The sequence below is a fragment of the Dermochelys coriacea genome, chromosome 7 (genome assembly GCF_009764565.3).
Source record: "Dermochelys coriacea isolate rDerCor1 chromosome 7, rDerCor1.pri.v4, whole genome shotgun sequence".
NCBI classification, from domain to species: Eukaryota; Metazoa; Chordata; order Testudines; family Dermochelyidae; genus Dermochelys; species Dermochelys coriacea.
The window spans coordinates 56,854,839-56,880,597 of NC_050074.1; the positions used below are offsets into that span (position 1 = coordinate 56,854,839).

The 25,759-nt window shown below is 44.9% G+C and overlaps 1 protein-coding gene across 1 annotated transcript in view; it reads left to right on the forward strand.

Moving 5' to 3' along the window:
• The window catches only part of TLL2 (tolloid like 2), a 185,566-nt gene that overhangs the window by 46,868 nt on the left and 112,939 nt on the right, over window positions 1–25,759 (forward strand). Inside the window, exon 2 of the mRNA XM_038409421.2 lies at window positions 10,406–10,516. Within this exon, the coding sequence (XP_038265349.1) occupies window positions 10,406–10,516 (111 nt within the window). The remainder of the gene's footprint in view (window positions 1–10,405; window positions 10,517–25,759) is intronic.

The following is a 25,759-nucleotide window of genomic DNA, read 5'->3' on the forward strand; positions in this document are numbered from 1 at the left end:
ATGACCTCCTGAGGTCCCTTCCAACCCTTATATTCCATGATTCTATGATTGGACATTCAACCTGATGCTTAAACCATTGAGCCACCCCACTTCACTTAGGGCTTGTCTACCCTAATCAGACCGCTGCAAGCTGGGATGCAAATCTAGCCTACAGTAGCCTGTTACGGACTAGCAGTCCCCCTGTACCTGTCTGATGCTCATTGACTGTTTGTTAGAGCACCTTGATCTAGTCCTAGCTAACAAACTGTTAGCAGGCATGTGTCAGTAGGGTGCTCCTGGACGGTTACAACACAGTAAGCTAGTGTGGACTAGATTCACACCCTAGTTTGCTGCTGTATAATTGTTTGAAGACAAGCCCTAAACTTTGAGCTGTCATACCAAAGTGTGTGGACATATTATAGTAATGTTGGTTCTTACAAAGAAGCCACAGTGCAAGTGGTCAGTCATTGGAGTCTGTGGGGGGAGTTGCTTTCCCGAGTACAATATGGGCTCTCAGCACTTTCTAAACCCTTCTAAACTTGCTCACCACACCCTGGAATGGATTATGTAGTTGACCGGACTGGAGTCACGACGATTCACAAGAATCCTTCTTCCTTTTTCATGTCTGTAAAGACTAAGAGGCAGCAAGCAGCAGGAAAGTTCTGAATATTAAAAAGGCCTAGATCTTCTTTCTGCTAACCTAATGATGGCAGACAATATAATCCATGCCACTGAATAGCGCCGTTCTCAGCTAAAATAACACAGCATTCAGCCAGGGGAGAGCATGTATTGTTCCTTAAAGCGGGTCATTGTATATCCTCAGATGCCTGATCGCAGCATTGGACAAATCCAGGCATGAGAGGCTCGTTCATTAACGCATTGTCATCTTTCACAAAAGTGTTTTATCGAGTGCCAACTGGAATGAATGCTAATTCCAGCCTGATCCTGTGGTGTTAGGATAAATAGTTTCCCAGTAGGGGGCGTTGTAGTAGGATTATGTATGGGAATTTAGAGATCTCCACATTCGGAAGTGCATGATGAGAGAGCACAGTCTATGTGGAGACGGAATAATGCCTGAATGTAGCATTCTCTTTGCTCCCTCTCTCTATGCTTGAGCACTGAACAGCCATGCTGTGCACCCACCACGTCCAGTCAACTCAGAGGGAGTTGAGGAAGCTCAGCGTCTGGCCTTTTTGGTTCCAAAGTACTCATTTGGTGTCCTCCTTTTTCAGCAGGTTTCTTGGGCCCTTAGCTGACTTATTTTTGGGCTTTATTCTTCCTGCCTGCACAGTGATTGCTTTTTGGGGTTTGTTTTTTTTTTAAATCAGGGGAATTTTTCAGCCCACTCATCCAAAATCCTTGTTCTCTTATTCCTGAGTTGGTGGCGTTTGCACAGATCATCAGCAGAAATATGAGCTGGGTGCTTTGGTTCAGTGAGTGACCAACACACTCGTGACACGTGGAGGCCCTTGGCAAAGGGCTGTCTTAGTTGCTAGTTTATTTTAAAAAATGCAAGAGGATTAGCACTAGTGAAAGATAGTGACAGCCCTGAAAATGTTTGTCCTTTATTTGTCCATAGTATTAAGAGCTGTATAATGGAAGCCAATTGCTGTGCACCACACTAACTTGATTGGTCTGACATACTTATGAACAATGTTATGTGCCAGTCGATGGCACTCTTTATATTGGCCATGTACATACACCCACATAAGCAGGGACCTCCTTTATATAAACCCCTGTAACACACACAGCAGGGGTAGCATAAGCAATGGCATGACAATCTTTGCTTGCACCGTTCTGCTCTGGGGCCACCACCTCTAGAAATGAGAGATGAGTTCAAAGTGTGTTTGTTTTTTTGCCACTTATTTGAAGTTTTGGGCGGGGGAGTTGTATTGGTGGTACGCATGACTGATTTTTAATTGACAGGTGCACAATATATATCTGTGTATGGGGTGAAATTAATGCTGAAAAGTCCACTGCAATTAAATCCTGCTCTCACTATCTCCTTTAGACCTGTTTCTGCCAAAGAAATTGCACTGGAGTGTACATCAATAATAACCACCAAGTTCTTACGGCGCTTTTGTCACTAGCTCTCAAAGTGCTTGCATATCATTATCCCCATGTTACAGATAGGGACACTGATATGCCCAAGGTCTCACAGCAGTTCAGTGGCAGAGCCAGGAATAAATTCCAGAGCCATTGTGATCACCTGGTCCGACCTCCTGTGTAACACAGACCGACTCTTGAGTCCCATTCCAGTGCTCTATCAACTAAGATGCAATGTTTTGAATGAGGAGCCTGCTGCAGCTGTGAGGTGCTGAAACTCTAGAGAGGCAGCATGCTCTGATGCACACAGCACTGCCCTGGCACTTGAGACCTTTATCATACACACTGTAAGGAGAGTGATCACTTAAGATGAGCCATCACCAGCGGGGGGGGGGGGGGGAAGAGGAGGAAAACCTTTCATGGTGACAAGCAAGGTAGGCTATTTCCAGCAGTTAACAAGAACATCTGAGGCTCACGAAAGCTTATGCTCAAATAAATTTGTTAGTCTCTAAGGTGCCACAAGTACTCCTTTTCTTTTTTTACAAAGTAAAACTATTTCCCCATGTTATTTCTCCCCCCCCACCCCACCCCCCTCTGTTCCTCAGATGTTCTTGTTAACGGCTGGAAATAGCCTACCTTGCTTGTCACCATGAAAGGTTTCCCCCCCCCCCCGCTGCTGGTGATGGCTCATCTTAAGTGATCACTCTCCTTACAGTTTTCAGAGTAGCAGCTGTGTTAGTCTGTATTCGCAAAAAGAAAAGGAGTACTTGTGGCACCTTAGAGACTAACAAATTTATTTGAGCATAAGCTTTCGTGAGCTACAGCTCACTTCATCGGATGCATTTGGTGGAAAATACAGAGGGGAGATTGATAAAATCCATTGTTTCATGTTCTGTGTGTGTGTATATAAATCTCTGCTCTGTATTTTCCACCAAATGCATCCGATGAAGTGAGCTGTAGCTCACGAAAGCTTATGCTCAAATAAATTTGTTAGTCTCTAAGGTGCCACACGTCCTCCTTTTCTTTTTGCGAATACAGACTAATACGGCTGCTACTCTGAAACCTGTGTGGCTCATAGTGTGTGTGACTGGTCACTTGAGTGACATTTAGTGTGTTTGCTCCCTGATTGAATGACCGAAAAGTCTGTAAACTGCAGGAAGGAAATCTGAGGTGACAATTACACTAGAGAGCTTATAGTGGCACAGGTTTCATAGTAGCAGCCGTGTTAGTCTGTATTCGCAAAAAGAAAAGGAGTACTTGTGGCACCTTAGAGACTAACAAATTTATTAGAGCATAAGCTTTCGTGAGCTACAGCTCACTTCATCGGATGCATATAGTGGCACAGCTGCTTTGCTGTAAGCTCTCTAGTGTAGCTGCTTTAAGCTGACAGCAGAGAGCTCTCCCATCGGCTTAATTACTCCAGCCCCCACGAGCGGCAGTAGCTATGTGGGCGTGATGAAGAAGCTCTTCCGCCAGCAGAGTGCTGTCCACACTGGCGCTTAAGTTGGCATGAGTTATATTGCTTGGAGGTGGCTAATTCACACTCCTGAGTGAGGTAACTTATGTCCACTTAAGCCAGGAGTGGGCAAACTTTTTGGCCCGAGGGCCACATCGGGGTTGCGAAGCTGTATGGAGTCCCTCCCCAAACAGCCTGGCCCCTGCCCCCATCTACCCCTTCCACTTCCCATCCCGACTGCTCCCCTGAGAACACCCGATCCATCCAACCCCCCCACCTGCTCTTTGTCCCCTGACTGCCCCCTCCTGGAACCCCCCCATCCATCCCCCCGCAATGCTCCGTGACTGCCCTGACCTCTATCCACACCCCTGCCCCCTGACAGGCCCCCTGGGACTCCCATGCCTATCCAACCCCACCTGTTCCCCGTCCCCTGACCGCCCCCATCCAACCTCCCTGCTCCTTGTCCCCTGACTGCCCCCTCCCAGGATCCCTCGCCCCTAAATGCCCCCCCAGGACCCCACCCCCTATCCAAGCCCCCCTGTCCCCTGACTGCCCTGACCCCTATCATACCCCATCCCCTGACAGGCCCCTAGGGACTCCCACACCTATCCAACCGCCTCCCTGTCCCCTGACTGCCCCCTGGAGCCCTCTGACCCTTATCCAACCCCACTCCCCACCCCCTTACCATGCTGCTCAGAGCAACAGGAGCTCGCAGCTTGGCTGGAGCCAGCCACACCGCCGCGCTGCCAGGCAGGAGTGGTGGGCCAGAGCGTGGATGGTGCAGCAAGCTGAGGCTCCGGGGTGGGGGGACAGCAGGGGAGGGGCCGGGGCTAGCGTTCCCAGCTAGGAGCTCAAGAGCCAGGCCTTAGTTTGCCCATCTCTGACTTAAGCTGTCATGTAGTCATGGTCTTAGATTCCCAGACAGTTGTGCAAACACTTCTACTTTTGCAAAAAAACCCCAAACCCCTGTAACTATGAAGCTGTATTTATTATGAAGTGTCTGAATCTGACCTATTTTTCTTTTTTTCCTTTTTTTTTTTTTGTGGTTTGTTGAAACTTTCAGACTTTATCAAAATGTTTCCTCTATCAAAAACCTGTTTCTAGGTAAATGAGCAATTCTGTTAATGGTTTGGGGGGAAAAATGATTTTTTTTTAAATATGAGGCACAATTCTTCACAAAAAAAGAAAAAAAATAGCTGTTGAAAATTTGTTGAGGAAAACTCATTAAAAATTCCAACCTGCACTACTTAAAAAGCAAACTTTCTCACTCAAAACAGTTGCAGAAGAAAAGGCCAACAGGAAAAACAGAAAGGGCCAGAGAGGTATGTTCTGTTAACCAACAAGTGCTGGTTACCGATTGCAGGGGCAGAGGAAGTGGAATGACAAGCTAGAAAAGCTTCTTGTTCTGATGATGTAGCTTGGGATTGAAACTGGTTAAGAGCCATGCATGTTAGTTACTGTGAGTAAAGTATGGGATGTTAAGGAACTCACATGCTTTGGCATCACTGCTTGTGAGTGAAACTTATGGGGAAACAGCTCTGCTTTTCCCTGAATAGGAAGATTTATTTTCATCTTCCATTAGTGCAGCATCGCTGCAGCCTATGCCAGGTGTGATACTGCCATTGAGTGCTGCACACAATGAAGGTATGAATAAATGTGTAGAACATGTTCAGACGGAGACCTCTACCAAAAAAGGATACTGCTTGAAAAGCTGGGAAGAAAAAAGCTTAATTATCTCATGTCACCTGGCTTAAATTGGAATCCACATGAATTGATTGCAGGTTAGAAGTTTTTTCTTTTTCTTTTTTTTTTAAACAAAAGCTAGTACATTGTTGCAATTAATATTGTAGTCTGTACCTGTGTGTAATTTGGAGCCTGCTCTTGGCAAAAAGTCAGTTTGAGAGATGTGGGTTTATAAGCTTCTTTTAGTCTGCTGTTTTGCTCTCTGAATTTCTTGGGAAATCTTCCTGTTAAATTTAAAGCAAGAATTTTTGGGTGCTTTTGGGATGCTTCATACAATTCGTGTGCTGACAAGTTTGGAACTTGTTGTAACCTCTTAGAAAAAAGGACCTGGCCTGTACTCAGGGACAGCTCCCTGCAAATGCCTGAACAAACAGAAGAGGGACTGGAAATAAATGTTGGAGCAATTCTGCTTTTGTCACAGGCCATCTTTCAGAATCATGCACGACTTCAGAGCAAAACAAATTCCTTCGCTGGGGCTGGAGGAACTTCCTGCCTGGGGATATAGAATAACATGGAAAATAGCAGTGTTATGTAAATCCATGGCCTGGCCTCATCTTGAATCTTGTGATTGGTGCTGATTGCCTCCTCTAAGAGACAAAATAACACACAGCAGAAATAGGAAAGTTCTTGAGAAAGAGACTATGAAAATAATTGGAGCCAATAGGGGCTTCCATATGTTTTGTGAAATTAGTGGGAAAGATAGGGTTGTTTGGTTAGAAAAGAGGATGGAAATAGAGTAGAGATGAATAAAACTGTGGTTCAGTGGATAGGGATTGGGAGTCAGAGGGCCTGGGTTCTATTCTTGACACTAACCCTGCTATGTGACTTTGGGCAAGACCTTAGCCTCAGTTTCCCCATCTGTAAAATGGGGATGATACTTTTTGAGCTGTATGGATGAAAGTGCCCATGTAAGTGAGGAGGGGGTATTAAAATAAAGAGTGTCGTGGACTAGGCTCCCCAGGAGCTCCTATAAACAAAGAATGAGGGCACTTGCTGTAATTGAAAGGCAATTTCAAGTAGATAAAAGAAAATTGTTTGGGGTTTTGAAGTAGTGCAGCAGAGTAAATTGAAACAAACAAATACTAAGAATAGCTAAGGAGAGGAGACCTGGAGCACAAGGAATGTCTTTTTTGTGGCATAAGAACTCCCCTGTGGAACTCTCTAATGCAGGATGTTGGACTCTTCCAAGTGATTTAGTGACACTCCAAAAAAGATGAACAATTTATATGAATCACAGTTTCTGCCAGAACAGTATGTAAGACACATGTTGCAAAGGCTAGACATCTTGCTTTCTTCCTTTGTGCTCAGTAGAGACCCCAGCTGAGATGGAGGCTGTTTCACTGTGGTAGGCGCTGTACAAACATAGATCCTGACCGTCGTTATCAGGGAGGTAACACAGGGTAAACAGACTAGACAGAATTATTGGCTCCATTATGCAGATGAGGAATTAAGGCACCTGGATTAAAATGACTTGCCTGAGGTCATGCTAGAAGTCTGTGGTAGAGCTGGGAATTGAACCCAGGTCTCCCCAGTTCTTGTCTAGAGGTTTGGCTACAAGCCCATCCTTCATCCACTTACTCTTTTGTGGAATAAGCTAATTACCAGTTGGGGACAGGAAAGGCCTCAGTTAGGGATTGGGGCCCCTCCCCCAGAGATCTGACCATCTAAATAGAATAGCTGTATTTTGTAGTTGTTGACTTTCTGTGAAGCATGCATTGTTCTTTACTGTCGGAGAGAGGAGATACCTGATGGGATGGGCCGTTGATCTGTCCTAGGATGGCAGGACTACAAGAGGATGGATTGCTGAGCTGCATTGTGCGAATCATCTGGGAGCACTGCGGGGGTGTGTGTGCTGTGCCGAAAGCTCGTGTGGCCAGTGCTTTGATGATGCTGGGATCCAGCCCTTCATCCTGAGGATGGACATTCACTCTGTTCATAATGTCTGACTTTGTGGGCTGATCTATGTTACGAGGAGAAACTTCAAAATTTTCTGTAAGTTCCAGCTAGCTCTGCTTGTTGGCCTTGCAGCGAAGCTTGCTTGACTGGCTGTGATTTGACACTGTTCTAGCTGTTTACACGTTACTTATGCTGTGCTAGGCATTGGGTTGAATTTACTTAGCGTGTCAGCTCTTTGGGACAGAGGTTGTCTTTTTTTGTTCTGTGTTTGTACAGCACCTAGCACCAGGGGTCGTGGGCCATGACTGGCATTCCTAGGTACCACTGAAACACAAATAATAATGACTAGCAAATGATGTAAATGGGATTCTATTGCTTGTGACCCATTTGATTGAGTTTTGGTATGTAGCTTACAAAGGAAAGGAGCAGAGATGAAATTTTTTTTTTTTTTTTTTTTTTTTTTTTTTTTTTTTTTTGAAACACTCACTGAAATTTTGGTTTCCTTAACTTGATTTCTCGACTAATTACATTGTCATTTTGTTTGGAAACAAAAATTTGTTCTCAGGTTTATTTGTTTTTTTTTAGTTCCTCCCCCCTGTCCCACACCTTGGTCTCTTCCCCTTTTCTCCATTGGAAAAAGGGCCAGGAGAGGGCCAACCCCCTGACAACTTTCATATTGAATCATTTACTCAGAAATGAAAAATTGCAGGAAAATTTTTGAATGAAACAAACAAAAAAGTGTGAGAAACCAGTGGAAAATATTTATATTCTCTCTCGTGCTGGCTGAAAAATGTCTCGTTATCACAGTATTACAGTGCGAGAGGGCAGGACCTGGGACACAGGTGAAGGAACTCGCACAGCGAATCTGTGGCTGAGTCAGGAAATGCTTGGCAGCTCCACAGGGTGGAGTCTGAGATGATTTTGGCTGAGGGAAGGCGGCAAACTGGGATGCTGTGTCTGGTGGTTCATGATAATGGGGAGAGAGAGAGCATCTCCTTTGGGGATAGCTTTTGGTCGTCTCAGCTTACAGGGCAGCTGGTGCAGAGGCCAACTACCACCCATAGTGCAGTTAAATTTCCCTTTGATTAAGAGGGGAGGGTTAGCTTAATGGTCTAATCGCCAGCGGCCAACTTCTGTTTGCCTTACAAGTATAGCCCCACTGACATCAGTGAGAGCTGGAGTTGGTCCTAGACTCAGTGCAGTCACAGGTTCAAATCTAAACAGGGGACAAGACGACGACATCTCCTTCTGGAGCAATTGAGCTTCACGCAGCATAGGGGGTTGGGGTGTCTCATTTGAGTCTCTAAAAGCTGCAGTCCTCTCTGCTCTGTGGGACTTTCCTATAAGAAGGGATTTGGACAGAATGGCTTCTCCTCCCGCTGAGAAGTTTTTCGTTGCTGCCCTCTGCCCCAGAAGTAGCTGTGTGCAAGTTTAAGGGCTTTGGGATGGAAGGGGCTATACAGATGTGAACAGCTCCTGTTTGTTAATCAAGTAGTCAGTCACTCATTTCTGTGTCCTGTTGCAGGATTTCTGTCCTTTTGTTCCTTGGCTATTCTGATGGGTCAGGAAATTCACTTTATTTTCAGCTGTGTGGCTTTTTTCCCTGCCAATTACATTTTAAAGGAAGATTTAAAATATAAAAATTGTATTTGGGGGGAAATCCCTTACCCAAGTTAACATCATATATTTAAAAAACTAAACTTTTTTCTATACATCTTTTCACTCATTCTAATATTGGGGTCCTTTTTGCATTTCATGTGGTCTTGGCAGCAAAGCTGGAGTAGTCAGTTAAGTATGATGTCCTCTGGGCCATAGGCACTGACTTCCCCTCTTTTCCATGGGTGCTCAACCCCTCGCTTTGCCCCTGGCCCTGCCTCCACTCCACCCCTTCCATGAGGCCCCGCCTCTTCCTACCCCTTCCCTGCCCCTATTCCAACCCCTTCTCCCAAGTCCCCGCTTCCTCCCTGCCCCTATTCCAACTCCTTCCCCAAATCCCTGCCCCAGCCCCACCTCCTCCCAACCTCCTCCCCCGAGAGCACCACATTCCCGCTCCTCCTCCTCCCCGCCCCGCACCCCGAGTGTGCAAACAGCTGTTTGGCGGCAGCTGGGCAGGAAGTGCTGGGAGGTAGGCGGAGGAGCAGGGACATGGCACGTTTGGGGAGGAGGATGTGGGGCAGAAGGGGAGGGGAGCTTGGCTGTTGGTGGGTGCAGAGCACCCACTAACTTTTCCCCGTGGGTGCTCCAGTGCCTATGCTTTGGGCACTAGCACAGTTTGGTTGTTTGTGTTTCCCATGCTGCAGGGAACCTTTTTCAATGATGGTGGTGGTGGGGGAGAATCAAGCCTTTCTAGTGACAGCAAGTTAAGTTCACCCCTTGTATAACTTTTTGACTTTAGTGGAATTACAGCTGGGATGAATTTGCCTCATTATTTTCTTATTTAACCTTTTGTTTTATCATTAACATACACAAACTTTCCATGCAAGTACTAACAAATCTTATTCAAAACCTGTGTTCTCTTTAAAAAAGCTATTTATGTTTGATCAACCTCTTCTCATTATTTGTGTGTTTCTTTTGTTGAAATTCCAAAAATGGTAACTGTACATCACAAAGTCATCTTGATTCTAATCTGGCTGTCATTTTTTCCATGGAAAGGATTTCATAGGCTTTATTTCTCCATGTCACAAACGTTGAGGGATCTGTCCTGTTTTATTATTTTTATGGCACCTGTCTTAAACTCCAGGCTTTTAACAGAATTAAAACTCTAGAAATTGCAAGCTGGACCCAATTACAAAACTCCCCCTACAAAACTCCACTTTACAGTATCTGGTGCAAGTTGTTAACACACAGTTCAAATCTAAATCTGAGCTGCAAACTGGCTGACATTTTCCCTTTTTAGCTGGGGGAAATGCCGGTTAATTGCCCCAGTTGTAGAGTGAGATGCGGATAAAGGGCGAATTGTACCACTTAAGCCCCTGGTTTGGAGCCAGCAATAAAACAAAGGAGGGCATGAAGAATCCTAGCTATTCAGTTCCTTTGACTCCATTCTGGTTATTCAGCAAAAGTGGCTTAATTTAAACATTGTATCTGGCCTCCATTAGTCTGATGGTTCCAGCCTCATTTGAAACGCTAGTGTCATTTATAACCTTTTCCCAGTCCCTACCATCTTTCAGTCCACAGGGGTAATTCTGGTTGCAATGTAGACCATATACAGTCTTTTATAGGACTGACAATTGTCTTCCAAAACAGAGCTGAACTAACTGTAATTTATTTTGCCTTTGTCTCCAGCTGCCTTCTGGGGAGATATTGCTTTAGATGAAGAGGATTTGAAGCTGTTTCAGATAGACAGAACTATTGATTTAACAAATCATTTGAATGAGAATATAAGACATACTACAGGTAAGTGCAGTTAATATGAGAGACAATGCCTTATTTACATAGGCTTTATTGCAAGAGTAGATCTGAAGAAGCAGCCCCTCAATCTCATTTGCTAAGGATGGGCATGATCCTGCAGCCATTGAAATGCATGGTTTCAGAGTAGCAGCCGTGTTAGTCTGTATTCGCAAAAAGAAAAGGAGTACTTGTGGCACCTTAGAGACTAACAAATTTATTAGAGCATAAGCTTTCGTGAGCTACAGCTCACTTCATCGGATGCATGGGCAGTTTTACTGCTTATTCCAATCAGAGGAGGATTGGACTCTGCGACTGAGCTCAGCTTTTGCACTTAAACCGAGATTCAGCTTCTTCGTCATGTATGAAAACTAGAATATCCTCCCCAAATTTACAGCCCTTACTCGTTGAGTACAGAATGAATGTTCCACAACACTTACAAGTAGATGTGTTAATTAGTTTGAACTCAGTCATTTATAAAAATGGATCATTTGAGATTTAGCCCTCACTGTCACTTTTTTGTCCTCATCAATCTTAATGGGATAATGTAGCTTCTTCACATTTTCTGTATAGTTAAATCATTGTTGTCTCATGTGCAGAGGCTCCCTCAAAGTTTGGTTGTAATTCAATTCAGTTAACAATTGTGGATGTTTAACGCCAGTGCTCCTGGGTGGGTTGTCAGCAATGGGGATCGAACCTGAGACCTCTGGATCCTAATACATGAGCCTCCATTGCCTGAGCTAAAAATCCCTGCTCACTTAGCTAACTTTGTAGTAGCTTGTAACCATTAGGCAGCCTAGCCAGCACTAAAGGGGGAGAGATTGCCACACCGAGTGGTCATGGCTTATATTATGATTTTATATAAGACAACAGACAGGGCCACATCACTTGAATAGCTTATGTGGGTCAGAATGAGCTCAACCAGTCATCACTACAGTTAATGTGTATGTCACAATACTGCTTGCAGGAATGAGTGAGCGGCATGAGACAAGACTCATGTCAAGAATTCTCATTGGTAGGTGTCTTGACTCCAACTCTCATTGGTCCTTACAGGTTCTGTGGCCGTATGCTGGCTTGGGCATCTGTGCTCAGAAGGTTCCCTGAAGGGCATGGGGGAGAAATCCTTGAGCTCAGAGACTTGGGAAAAGGGTTCCCCAATTTCTATACCCCAGTCTCCTAAACACAATTCTTTTCCTCATCAGGCCTGTGCGCATTCCTGCTTTATTCACATCCCCTTCTCCTGATGATGCTCCCCCCTCCACATTTCTTAATGTGCCATTTCTGCGGTGTGTGTGTGTCTCAATGCAGCCGTTCCCCCCGCAAACCCTGCAGGAAGGCTGAAGTTGGACCATCTCATGCAGCTGATGATCAGTTCCAGACCCATCTCTCTCCTTGTATGCCCCTTATCGCTGTAGTCTCTAGGTGCCTGCTCTTCTAAAGCGGAGGCACCTCGGCACTCCAGCACGAGCAGGGCTGTTTTCAGTCCTTGCTGCTTGTGGGGAGCTCCGTGCTATTGTGAGAGAGAGAGAGAGAGGTCACTCCTGGGGGAATTCTGCACATAATAATTTAAAATTCTGCCAATTTTATTTGTCAAAATAATACTATATAATCATGCCAGTTTCAATTATTTTGGTAATTTATTAAAAAATACCCGTCAGCGAGTATGGCTGTAACAACACAGACGCACACAAAAATTCTCCCAGGAGTAGAGAGTTAAAGAAACCCCTACGACAATCCAGTTCCTCCTTCTCTGCCCCTTTCTTCTCTCTTCCCCCCCGACCCTCCTCGAGCCCAGCTAAGGCAGGGGCAGACACTCGCCCTTCTTCCCCTAGAGCCCAGCTGGGGGGGTGGTGGTTCAGACACTCCGCTCCCCCCAGAGCCCAGCCATGGGGCCCCCTCAGCTCAGACACTCACACCCCGTACCCACCAGAGCCAAGCTGTGCCCCCCCCAGCCCACTCACACCCATTCCCCCCTAGAGCCTAAGAGGACTGAGTGGAGGAGGCAGAACATGCCTCCCCTCCTCACACACTGCTGCCACCAGAATACCTAGTTTAGACTGTTAGGCGGGCACTTTGTACGGCAGCATAGCGGGAATAGCATCCATTTTGTCAATTTCTCCCAGGCAGTGTGCCTATCCTGGTTCTCCTTATTACTCGACACATTTATCTTAGGTTACCGATTGGGCGAAGAGCATTCCTGCTGTGAGGCATGAATGGAGGTTTGCCTGCGAAGCAAACCATTGTAAGTGGTGAACGTGGGCAGATGACAAGTAGATCTGAGAGGAGAAGGGGGGGCTCTGTTCTCCACAACCCTATTTTTAAGCTGCATGGGCTCGATGCTGCTAGGGTATTAGGGGAACAAAGCAGATGTGGCACTTAGCTGTGGTAGCGTCCGCTTGGGGGCTTTTCTATTGATACTGTGCTGTTTGCATTTGATTTAAAAAAAAAAGGGGGGGGGAGGGATGTGACAATAGCCACTGCAGCAAGTGGATGCTGAACCTGGCCAGGTGACGGGTGTTGAGCTTCTGTAACCCTTGTCCGTCATGTGACAGGGTACTGGTCTGTTGTGACTTTCAACTCGAGTCAAGTGGCTGGGGCCTGGTAATAAAGATCAGTCTTACACCAGCGCTGCTGTGTTCCGTTTGTTTATTACAAGGGGCAGGGCCAATGCATGACAGAGCACTCCAGGATTGGCAGATGGGGAGTGTGACCTCACTCCACTGGTCCCACCCACCTCAACATTCATTAATCCCTGCATCCCCATCAGTGCAGATGAGTAAATCTTGTGAGTTTTTTTTATTGGGTTTATTTTGTTTTGCTCCTGTGCTGAGCACATAGAAGCCTGTCTGTATCCGTCCTAGAGAGTTACAAATCTGACAGGCTGTGGGTTCTTTACAGTGCGTGAAGGGGCTGATTCTTTGTATTTTGGGCTTGCTCCTCCCTTGAGGGAATTGAAAGAGGGTGGTCCGCTTGAGGAGGGTGAATGACGGTGAACTGGTGAGGGGGACTCTATTGGAGGAGAGTCCGGTTCTGGGCTTTTTCTTTCTAGTGGGAAGAATGTGACCTCTGTGCAGAAACAGCTCAAGACATTTTATGAATGGGACCCCTTGGATTATAACATTTCCAAGTTTCCTAAAAGTGCTAATCGGATTAGTTGTCTAGAGGAGGAAGTACTTAATACGTATATACAGACACCTGGCCTCTTCATATCAGAGAGCTGCAGCCCTGAACAAACTACCAGGCCCTGCATTCTGCTTTCCCTGGAGTTCCTTCTCCCAGAAGATGTTTTTTGGCTGGGGGGAAAAATGTGCAATTGGTGATTGTTGGGCATGTTTTATTTACCTCTGCCCAGCTGTCAGGTGTTTGTGGAGATTGCAGTTTCCAAGTTCCTATTGATAGTGAAGTATCTCTTTAATTAAAACGCGATCAGCTTTCTGATTATAGAGCCTCATAACAGTCATGTATCAGCTTGCCTGATATGGATTGCAAGCCAGCCTGTGTCCACCACTCTTGAAGATTTACCATTCTAACCCCAGCCCTTCAGATCCCAGAACAGAATGCTGCTGTCTGTCCTGTGTGTATCGAGAGACAGCCATATCACCCTCCACTGGGAAGGAAGGGTGGCCTAGTGCAGTGGTTTTCAGCCCGTGGGCTGCTTGCAGCCCAATCAGCACACAGCTGCGACCCATGTGACATCCTCAGGGCCATGTGGGTAGTGTATCTATTGTATGCATGCAGCCTACATAACACACAGAGCTGTATAGGTGGCCCACAATGGTTGAGAACCACTGGCCTAGTGCATGTGGCACTAGACTGGTCCCTCAGGCCACTGGCTTCCTGCACAAGCACAAGCAAGTCGCATAATCTGTCCTGTGCCTGAATTCCCCATTTGCAGCATTGCCAGCCCCATGTACGCAGAAGTCATGAGCCACAACTCCAAAAATGATGAGACTGCTTTAAAAAATCATGAGATGTCATGACAGGGTTGGAGAGACCCCCTCCAGTGCGGGGCAAGTGTGCCCCATGTCCCTTAGGATGTAGGGGTGGGGCATATGTAACCTGCATCTATGCCTCCGTAGCCAGAGTCAATATACTCAATCCTGTTAGTAGGGCAATGAGGCCTAATGGCCAAAGTCAATAGATTTGCCCCAGTTGGCAGCACAGTAAGACCTAGCGGGCCAGAGTCCATAGATTCACCCCTCTTAGCAGGGCAGTAAGGCCGAGTGGCCCAAGTAAATGTATTTGCCCATGTTAGCAGGGCAGTAAGGCCGAGTGGCCAAAGTCAATAGATTCGCCCCAGTCCATAGGGCAGTAAGGCCCAGTGGCCTCAGTTGGGGAAAGGGGCCAGCATGCACAAAAAGGGCGGGTGGTGGTGGCCTGGCTAGGGGGGCCCGGGCCCTCCGTCTCCATCAGGCCCCAGCCCAGGGCTCTGGTAGTGGTGGGAGTGTGCGCCACTAAGTCAACAGGGGGTTCCGACCAAAACACGCTGACTCAAAATTCCAGTTCATCACCTGGGCCACTATCTAATTCCCCTGGGCTGCTTCCTACCATGGTTCCCACTGGGTGTCTGCTATCTCCAGATTCCCTGGTCTGCGCTATCCCCAGCGACTCTGGACTCTATGGGGCCTCCGTGGGTACCTTGACCCCACCTGCCTGGGTTGCAGCGTCTCCCGTTCCCATGGCTTCGGTCTTTGGCTGATCCTTGGCTGGAGCCTGCAGCTTGATTCCTTCCTCTCCCATGGTCACGCCCAACAGAGCTGAGCTGCTCCCTTTTATACTAGTGCATTTGGAGCATGCTCAGTAGAGTTGAGGAGGTGTGGCTTCCTCAGCCCAGAATGTAGGATTAACCCTTCCCCGTCACAGATGTTAATAAAATGATAGTTTGGATTTATTTTGTCATCTGGTTTCTGAGTGAACACCCTTAGAGTGTTCTTGGGTCACTAATTGTGAGTTTTTCTCAGCAACCGCAAGAGTTAGAAAGTTAGTTCTTAAGAATAAAATCTGAGTATCTCTTGCAATCTCTTGACTCCAGCAGCTAGACTTTAAGAAATAAACCAAATATCATGAGGCTTATGGTAAAATCCCGAGAGCTGGCAACACTGCATCTGTAAAAGGAGGATAATGGTTCCCTACTTCTCTTGGATAGTGAGGGTAAAATCCATTAGGGAGAGGGCATTTTTGTACTCCAGTGAATGGCTCAGAATACAGTACAGTTCAGTGTTCCCATCTCTTAGTTTGAACAGCCTCCATTGTCTGTCAATACGGTGTCTCTCTCCTCTTTTTCGTTCTCTATTCATCTAGCACTGGCTTTACACCATCTGCCTACTTTTGGTTCAAGAGCATTCTCCTCTGCAGCTGCTGCCATCTTGTATCTTCCAACTCTCTCCTCCACTTCTGATTTCCACTTAGAACTTCTCTCTTCTTGTCTGAATTTCTCTGTCATGACTGAACCCTTTAACTTAGTCGGTCACACAGTGACTTGGCACAGTCCTGTAATTTATACCATATACCATCTGCTGCCCTGGATTACTTAAATCCTTTTGGGATATAGGGCCTTATCTGGCAACCTTAACTCACCGAAATAGTCTTGTTTCAACAGAGCTACCTTTGTGAAGATTACTCACATGAGTAAGAGTTGTAGGTCTGAGCCCACAGCTTGTGTGAAACTATACAAAGCTAAGTATTGTGTTATTTTATTTATTAGTAAAAGTCAGTCTTTCCAAACACCACTAAGAAGGACAGCAGAAGCAAGGTGCCTGCTTCAAGCTAAACATCTTAGCCATGCATTTTGTCACTAACATTTTTAGGTGTCTACATGCTGATTTCTATCAGCCCAGCTTAAGTGTTTTAGAATGCAGAGCCTTGAGAATATTTGCCAACAGCAGAGATTAATTCTGTATCAAAGTGATGAGATGCATTCTTGTAATAGGAATATCATGATCGGAAACCACCAATTAATTAGTTGATATCTTATCCAACCCCTGGAGACCATTGCAGACTTTACTCCAACATCTGTTCCAAAGTGCTTTGTTTGGTCAAATCTTAAATGGCTCCTGTAGTGTGACTTTCCTATTCCAGTCTGCTGCATTTTACCATAAGATATTTTTCTTACTATTCAACCTCAGTTCTCTTTTTTTTTTTTTTTTTTTTTTTTTTTTTTGCACTGTGTGCGTCTGTTCTGAATTGTGACTGTAAATTGCTATTTTGGAGTTGTGTGTTTTATTCTGGCTGTGACTGAAGATCAAATCTGATTAATTTACAGATGAAAATATTTTTTTCACCTCACTGCCATCTTGGAAACCTCATGTGGGCTTGCTGGGTACTTATTGTCTTCTACAGCTGAATTATTACTAATGGTCCTGCAGGCCTCTGTGTCACCTGTCCAAGCCCATTGCCCTCAGTGAATTTTCACAGGTGTAACTGGCTAGAACTTAGTAGTGTCTTCTGTTAAGGGTAAGCAAGAAGAATCCAGCTCCTTTCGGGTTGCCAACTTTCTACTTGCACAAAACCGAACACCCTTACCCTGCTCCCTGCCCCACCCCTCCTCTGAGGCCCTGCCCCCGCTCACTCCATCACCCCCTCCCTCTGTCACTTGCTCTACCCACCCTCACTCGCTCATTTTCACCCGGCTGGCTCAATGGGTTGGGGTGTGGAAGGGGATGAGGGCTCCAGCTGGGGTTATGGACTCCAGGGTGGGGCCAGAAATGAGGAGTTCAGGGTGCGGGAGGGGGCTCTGTGCTGAGGCAGTGGGTTGGGATGCGGGGGGGGGTGAGGGCTTCGGCTGGGGGTGCAGGCTCTGGGGTGGGGCCAGGGATGACATGTTTGGGTTGCAGGAAGGGGCTCTACGCTGGGGGGGGTGGAGCCGAGAGGTTTGGAGTATGGGAGGGGCTCCAGGCTGAGGCAAGGGTGTGGGAGGGGGTAAGGGCTCTGAACTGGGGGTGCGGGTTTCTGGGTGGGCCAGAAATGAGGGGTTCAGGGTGTGAGAGAGGACTGCAGGCAGGGGTTGGGGTGTGGGGGGGCTCCGGCTGGGGGTGCAGACTCTGCAGTGGGGCATGGGGTTTGGGGTGCAGGAGGATGTGCTGGGTTGGGATCAAGGGGTTTGGTGGCCAAGAGGGGAATCAGGGCTGGAGCAGGGGGTTGGCGCGTGGGAAGGAGTTTGGGGTGCAGGCTCTGGGGGGGTACTTCCTCAAGCAGTTCCCGGAAGCAACAGCATGTCCCCGCTCTGGCTCCTAAGCGGGCAGGTGGCTCTGTGGAGGGGGGACAATCCGCTGCTTCTAGGAGCTGCGTAGAGCCATGGCTGGCAGGGAGCCTGCCTAAGCCACACTGCGCTGCCGACCGGACTTTAAACGGTGCTGACCGGAGCCACCAGGGTCCCTTTTTGACCGGGTGTTCTGGTCGAAAACCGGACACCTTGCAACCCTAAGCTCCTTCTCCTAAAGTGGAATTGGGTCTGCAGGGGGCATAGAGATAAAAAATGCAGTAATAACTAATTCAGACTAAAGTGGGTGTATCTGACTGTGAAAACAGACCAGAAACAGATCTGTTGAGTAGGTCGGTGTCATTTTTACATCCCAGTCCTGCTTCAGGGTGCTAGCTCCTGTTGTAAAACTAAGTAAATAAGATTAGTTCTGGAAGACCTCTGCTTTAGGAAATTCCCCCAGCTCTTTAATCAGTTTGGTTGCCCTTATATGAACCCCTAGCATTTGTTGGCATCTTCCTTGAACTGAAGTGTCCAGAAGTGGGCCAAGTTCAAGGTGCAGTTTTGACTGTGCTCTATAGAGAGGCACTGTCACCTTCTTTTTCCATAGGGTGATGCCTCTTTATTATTTGCATTTAATGTGTTTTGGTGGGGTTTGCCACACTGTTGTCTCAGAACAGAGTTTTTGTCAGGCAGCAACTTCCCAGACACTGACAGGGAAGTGGTGTGTGTGTGTCTATATGTGCCGAGTGCAATGCCGGGCCAGGAGCCAAGAATATAGATCATTAAGCCCCGTAGTTGCACTTTGGTGCATAGGACAGTTAGAGCTCAGGAGAACAATGTAAAAAGATGTGAGGTAGACTTATTTGGGTTCCCTGGTCATCACTACAAATAAAGGTGTGTGAACTCCAGGTAAAATCCTGGGGAAGAGGAAGCAGTTTTTAGTTTTCACCCAAGTTAGAAGGTTCTAGTGAAGATAAGGACTGTGCATGTACAGCTCCTAGTACAATGGAACCTTTTAGGTGCTACTGTAACGCAAATTATTACAATTAATAAGTGACTAAAATGCTTTAACAAATGGAAACGTTTTCTCCCCTTTGTATTTAGTTGATTTAAGGGATTTCAGCTCTGTAGTGTGATGAAGGCCCTATGTACAAGCTAAATCTGAAGGACCCTTGATTCTGTGGTATCCTAGTGTAGCAGATTGGAAATCCTGCTGAGAGTCTGTAAGACAGGTCATCCATCACATTTTTGAGTCATGCCTTTGCTTTCTCTACAACAACTCTCATTACACCTCTGACCATATATATTTGGGCAAGGTTTGATGTGTGTTAGCAGGTGGGAGATGGTAGTTTTCTAGCTCTTTTTTTTTTTTAGTGTGCGGACAAATGTTCTGTGTTGGGAAGACATGTTTCTTGGAGCCTCCACTCCCACAGTCATGTAATTACATGAAAATCTGAACTTTCATTTAAAAAAAGTAATTTTGTCTTCAGGGTTGCAGAGAAAAGCTTGAAAATGTGACCAAGTTCACCCTGAAGCATCAAATATCAAAAGGCACATAAAAAGAAACCCAAACTCTTTAAAAAAACAAAACAAAACAAAAACAAAACAAAAAAAACTCATGATTTTTAAACTAATCTAATGAATTTTTTTTTTTGGTGGGGAGGGATGTAATGTGGACCAGACCTTTGTGAGCAACTTGCCCAAATTTTTGTGGAGTCAAATTCTGAACCTCTGTTTTATGCAATAAAAAACTCCCATCATCCTTTTGAGTTTTGCCTGCATGAGGATCCTCAGGATTTGGCCCCATAAAGTTTAATATACACTTATGCAAATCAGATATCCAGATAATTCTGTCAGGTGACTTTAAATTCAAGCCAAATAGAGGAATCCTACTCTGCTCACTCTTACTAACTTCCATAAAAGTTTTGTCAAAGAACTTCAAATATTTTTTAAAGGTTTCCATGGATTTTTTAAAAAAAAAATCATTAAAACATTTATTTTTATACTAAATGTTTATTTTTAAAGAAAACCTGAGCCAAAGTCTTACAGATGCTCCTGTGCTGTTAGAAACCCAAGTATCCAGCGTCATGGTGGGAGGGAACCAGAAACTCTATAAACAGGAAGTGGAACTGACTAGAGTCTATTCTCTGTCCAATCTGAGTCAAGGACGGAAAATAAAACGGCAGAAATGGTGAAATGTAACTTAGATTTTTAAATGCCTTTGTTTGAATCATCTGAGGTGTTAGCCACACAGGATGAACTATTTGTTTTTCTTTATCTTTTAAAGAATGTGTCCATTTAAATGTCTTATTCGTTTTTGGTTAATTTCCAAATGCTTCCTTTAAATTCACCAAAAGAGCTCAGACAATTGGGGTCTCTTAAATATAGAGGAGCTGCTTCTACAAAGATTGGGACCATTTTTTGTGATTTCTAGGAGAGGATAAAGCTCAGATAGAAGAAAAAGAAAAACACTTCCATGATTGAGGGAAAGAGAGAGAGGCTCCCTCCCACATTCCTGCTGTGGTTCTGAGGGCTCAGAAGATGCAGAAATCTGACTGCCCTGGTTGAAGCCAGATTTTGTTGGGCTTAATGCAGAGGTGGCAATTCTACGGCCTACTGAAGCCAAGAATGCTTTTCAAGAATGTTTTAAATGGGGTTTCTGATATTGAGTGGGTTTTAGATTCCTAGCCTGTGAACCTTAACAAAGCCTGTAAGACTTGCACAAAGCAATGGGAGTGTCCTAGTGTTGTTAAACCTGCAAATAACGAGTAAGACTAATTCCTGGTGTAACTCGCAGTTGAAGTCAGTGCAGTTGGACTAGGGATGCATTTGCTCCATAGGTTTATCTACTTTGATTATTAAGTTCTTTGGGGAAGGGAACTTTTGTTTGTCTGTATAGCGCCTAGCACAATACAAATAATTAATAATAATAATATTGAAATAAGAAAAAATTCAAAGTGCAGAACTTAACTTACCAGTCGGGAAGGGGGTGTTGCCAACTGCTGAAAGCAGCTAAGGCATAAAATTAATTAGACATCTTAAGATCCAATTATCTATTCAGAATTCAGTAGAGAGATAGGGACCTGTTTTACATATTTAGATCCCTTCCAACTTTATCATACTTTCGTTCTAGTCTATGCTGTGGATAGAACTTTGTTGACTATAAGCCATGCTTGGATACACTTAACTAGCACAATAACAGCTTTTCCCATTTAGCGCATCCATCCATCAGTGGAACAACCATCTTGGCCTGTCTGCACCTACTAGTAAAATACAATACATTGCATGAGGGAGATGTATTATGGTAATACATTAGTCTGTGTATATGCAAAGCTGCCTGTTGAAGTAAGGCTATGTATTAGTCTAGAAGATGCAAACAATAAACAGATAGGCACTCACGCAAGTTCTGAAGTGCGTGTGCATTTGAACGTACTGATGAATCTCACGTCCACCACGTATACATTTCAAGCTGGTAGCATTGTGTTTTGAGTTCTGTTTTAGTTCTGCAACAAACCACATTGAATTCCATTCAAAACTTTAATCTTCTGCATACTTTTTTTCCTTGTCCTTCCATCCACAAAAATAAACCCTGATATTTACCCAGAAAAATTATGAATAGTTTTTGGTACTGATTTTCAGCTGTTTTTGTTGTTGTAATAAACACCAATAAATGTCTTGGAAAAATTAAATAAAATAAAAACTGAAAACAAAGGGCCCCCACTATAATTAGAACCTGGTTATAGCTAGGGTAACCACATAGCAAGTGTGAAAAATTGGGACACTTTTTTTTTTCCGGCGCGGGGGGGATAGTTGCGTATATAAGACACAGCTCCTAATATTGGGATGTCTAGTCACCCTAGTTACAGCCCCTCTCACTGGCAGGGTCAAAACACTTAAGGAATCATGGATTGGATATATTGTGTGTAAGGCTGAGAGTCCATCACAGAGGTCACGGATTCCATGATTTTACATGATCTCTGTGACTTTAGCTTTGGGTGGTTGGGCTCTGGGCTTCTGGGATCTATTGTCTATTGCCCGTGTCCTGTCCCTGACTTTCAATAAAAATACCAATACCAAAATGACAAAATCTTAGTCTTAATTGTATGTAGACACACTTTGTTTATGCAAAAAGAAAAGGAGGACTTGTGGCACCTTAGAGACTAACAAATTTATCTGAGCATAAGCTTTCGTGAGCTACAGCTCACTTCATCGGATGCATTCAGTGGAAAATACAGTGGGGAGATTTATATACACAGAGAACATGAAACAATGGGTATTATCATATACACTGTAACCAGAGTGATCACTTAAGGTGAGCTATTACAGCAGGAGAGCGGGGGGATGTGGGGGGAAACCTTCTGTAGTGATAATCAAGGTGGGCCATTTCCAGCAGTTGACAAGAACATCTGAGGAACAGTGGGGGGGGGGGAGAAATAAACATGGGGGAAATAGTTTTACTTCGTGTAATAACCCATCCACTCCCAGTCTCTATTCAAGCCTAAGTTAATTGTATCCAGTTTGCAAATTAATTCCAATTCAGCAGTCTCTCGTTGGAGTCTGTTTTTGAAGTTTTTTTGTTGAAGTACTGCCACTTTTAGGTCTGTAATCGAGTGACCAGAGAGATTGAAGTGTTCTCCAACTGGTTTTTGAATGTTATAATTCTTGATGTCTGATTTGTGTCCATTTATTCTTTTACGTAGAGACTGTCCAGTTTGACCAATGTACATGGCAGAGGGGCATTGCTGGCACATGATGGCATATATCACATTGGTAGATGTGTAGGTGAACGAGTGTCTGATGGTGTGGCTGATGTGATTAGGCCCTATGATGGTGTCCCCTGAATAGATATGTGGACACAGTTGGCAACGGGCTTTGTTCTCTTAGCTAATATGATTGCTAGCAACGGGCTTTGTTCTCTGTGTATATAAATCTCCCCATTGTATTTTCCACTGAATGCATCCGATGAAGTGAGCTGTAGCTCACAAAAGCTTATGCTCAAATATAATTGTTAGTCTCTAAGGTGCCACAAGTCTTCCTTTTCTTTTTGCGAATATAGACTAACACGGCTGCTAGTCTGAAACTTTGTGTATGGTGTCACCAGGGTACAGACTCTGTGTAGATCTCTGTTTGACGTGTGATAGGTATAGCTGGTGCATCTCTGAGATGTCTGTCTCTGAAGAGAAAGATGTATCCATGATGCTTCTCTGTTCATTACTTGAAAAAGCTTTTCCTTTTAAATGTGGATGGAGCTCTACTGTTAGAGCATGTGCCACAGCTATCTGATTACGTTACTATTTCAATTTATGAAAGTTAACCGTGAAATGGTACATTAGCTAGAATACTAACTGTATGAATTTTCTTGTAAGGCGTATCAGCAGAGTACAACTTATGCTCAGTAACATATTTATTCTGTAAGGCAACACTTAGTTCACGGTTCGGCTAAAGCAGCAAAATTAATGTGAGTTTTCCAGTGTTCTGCCTGTGCTAGCTCAGAGAGTCCCACTCAACAGGGCTCCACTGCTTGGTGTCAGAAGCTGGTGCGCAGTCAATTAGGTCTCCTCTTTAGGCAATACTCCCTGATAGGGTAAAATTCCCTTTGTTCAGTGTCATCCTGGTGTTCCTAGTGGAGTCCAGAGTTACACAAAAGTTTGTAACACAAATAAAGGACTTTGGTTGCCTGAGATTCCAAAAGAAAAGGACTGATTTATGGATTTGGAGACGAGCCTGTAAAACTCAGTCGTGTTGATGGTTTCAAACCAGCCCTAAAACTCAAAGCTCGTTTTTCACACCACTCTTGTATGTACCTCTGACCTTGAGTCTTGGTTGTAGCCATGCTTTGCTCAGGAATAGATGGAAGAGTACGGGGACAGTGGAGGAGAAGGTGGCTTTGTGACCTCTGGTTTCTCGCCTGGCTGAGGACCAATCCAGTCTTCACAATTCAAGCTTACAGGAACAGCAGATGCAAAGTGCCTGAGTAGATGGCAATGATCATTTAGCGGCACCAAATGCTTTTCCATGACCAGTCCCAATTTTTACCTTTTTGTTTCTATTCAGTCAGGGGTTTTACCAGAGCAGACAACATGGAATGAATTTCCCATAGTACTGTAGTTCACTAATGCAAGGAAAACTCCCTGCTCAGTAAATATTAGCAGGCACATGAATCCCCACATCACCCACTTAGTTCTACCAAGCATGTTACCGAACCAAGGAATTCCTTTTCTTGCAAACAGAGTCCAGTGTCATTTTGACTTGTGTTCTTTCTTCACTCCTCTTAACTAAAGAGGAAAGTCACATTATGTATCAGATTGTATTCAGGTGCCTGGACTTTTCTAGGCAACCTGGAAAGAGTATCTGGTTACCATGTTCCAAGGGGGATTTGCACTGAATATCATACCGCTACGAAATTGATAGAAAGATCAGTGCTGGTGCCTGGCAGCTGCTACTTAAGGTCCCTCCCACCCCCTACACTAGAGTTCTTGAATTGTTAGTAAAGGTGTAGGGAGAAATGTATTGCAAGACAGACCTCTGCATGTGTGCATGGAATTTCATCAATCCAGAGCCCTGTATTTATAGTTTCCCTCCACCTGTACACAATTGGTTTGTATTTGCCCCTGTGCGTGGTGCATGCACCATTGATTTCTTATTGCAATCCATCCATGTAAAATCAGAGGCTTTAGCTCAACAAGAAGTGGTGTCATGGTTAAAAATGTACACCTTATTTCCAATCTGAATTGGTCTAGCTTCAACTTCCAGCCACTGGATCTTGTTAGACCTTTCTCTGCTAGTACCCAAATAGATACTTATAGATTGTAATCAAATCACCCCTTAGCCTTCTCTTGGTTAGACTCAAGGAGCTCTGTCTATTTAGCTTAGAATCATAGAATCATAGAATCATAGAATATCAGGGTTGGAAGGGACCCCAGAAGGTCATCTAGTCCAACCCCCTGCTCAAAGCAGGACCAAGTCCCAGTTAAATCATCCCAGCTAGGGCTTTGTCAAGCCTGTCAAGCTTATCACGATCAGGCATATTTTCCAATCCTTTAATCATTCTTGTAGCTTTTTTTCTGAACCCTCTCCTATTTATCAACATCCTTCTTGAATTGTGGGCAGCAGAATTGGACATATCATTTCGGGGCACTGGGTAATTGACATTATCTTGTGTGTGTGGGGAGGGGAGGGAATTAATGTTTAATTCTCTTTACTCCTTAACCATAGTCTTACAGTCTGTTTATTACAGCTTTCATAGGCAATTCTAGATTTGCTCCCAGCATGAAGGTATTGTCCAAATAACATTCGAACCCTGTTGATGTTGGTTTCCTTACACTTTTCATTACAGGATCCTGTTTTCAATTGCTTATAACTTTGGCAGATTTGAACCATTGGGGCAGATATTTTCCATGCTGGCTGTCTTCCTCGGCTGAATTTATTTGTAAAGTTCCAGCTGAAGCAGTTCAGCCATTTCCGAGATTGAGATTTGTGAAAAATGTTGATTTGCCAACATTAAAAGAAACGTTCTTGCAGCCTGTTCATTGGGAAGGTCTCACACTTTTTTAGCAAGGGCTTGATAATTGGCAGGGGGGTTGCCCTTGCTACTTGCCTCTGGCAACTCATAAGAAGCACCGCCCAAGTCTAGCAAAGGTATAGGTCTGAAAAAAATCTGTTTTCACATGCTGAGTAAAGCCTTGTTCAAGTTTGGCAGCTAAATTCTTCAAAGATTCAGTATGAACTGAGCATGCTCAAGCACAAGTTTGCAGGGTCCAAGCCTGACTTTCCTAGTAATTACTACTCCTAATTGCTAGGGGGCGCTGCGGTGGCTGACGCTGAAATTGCGAGCATGGAGATGGTCTCTCAGGTTATCTCAATGCCCCCTTGCTCCCACTCAGGCAGCTGGTAGGAGAAGGAAACAACTGGAATGTAGAGGGCTGAAAACTGAAGGGAAAGGGTGTGGGAGCAGCAGGGTCTATAATGACTAGAAAACGCTCCCTTCCTCCGAGCCTGGAATGGAGCCCAAGTGTTCTGAGTCTCTCAATTCCTCTGCTGTTGGTAGATGG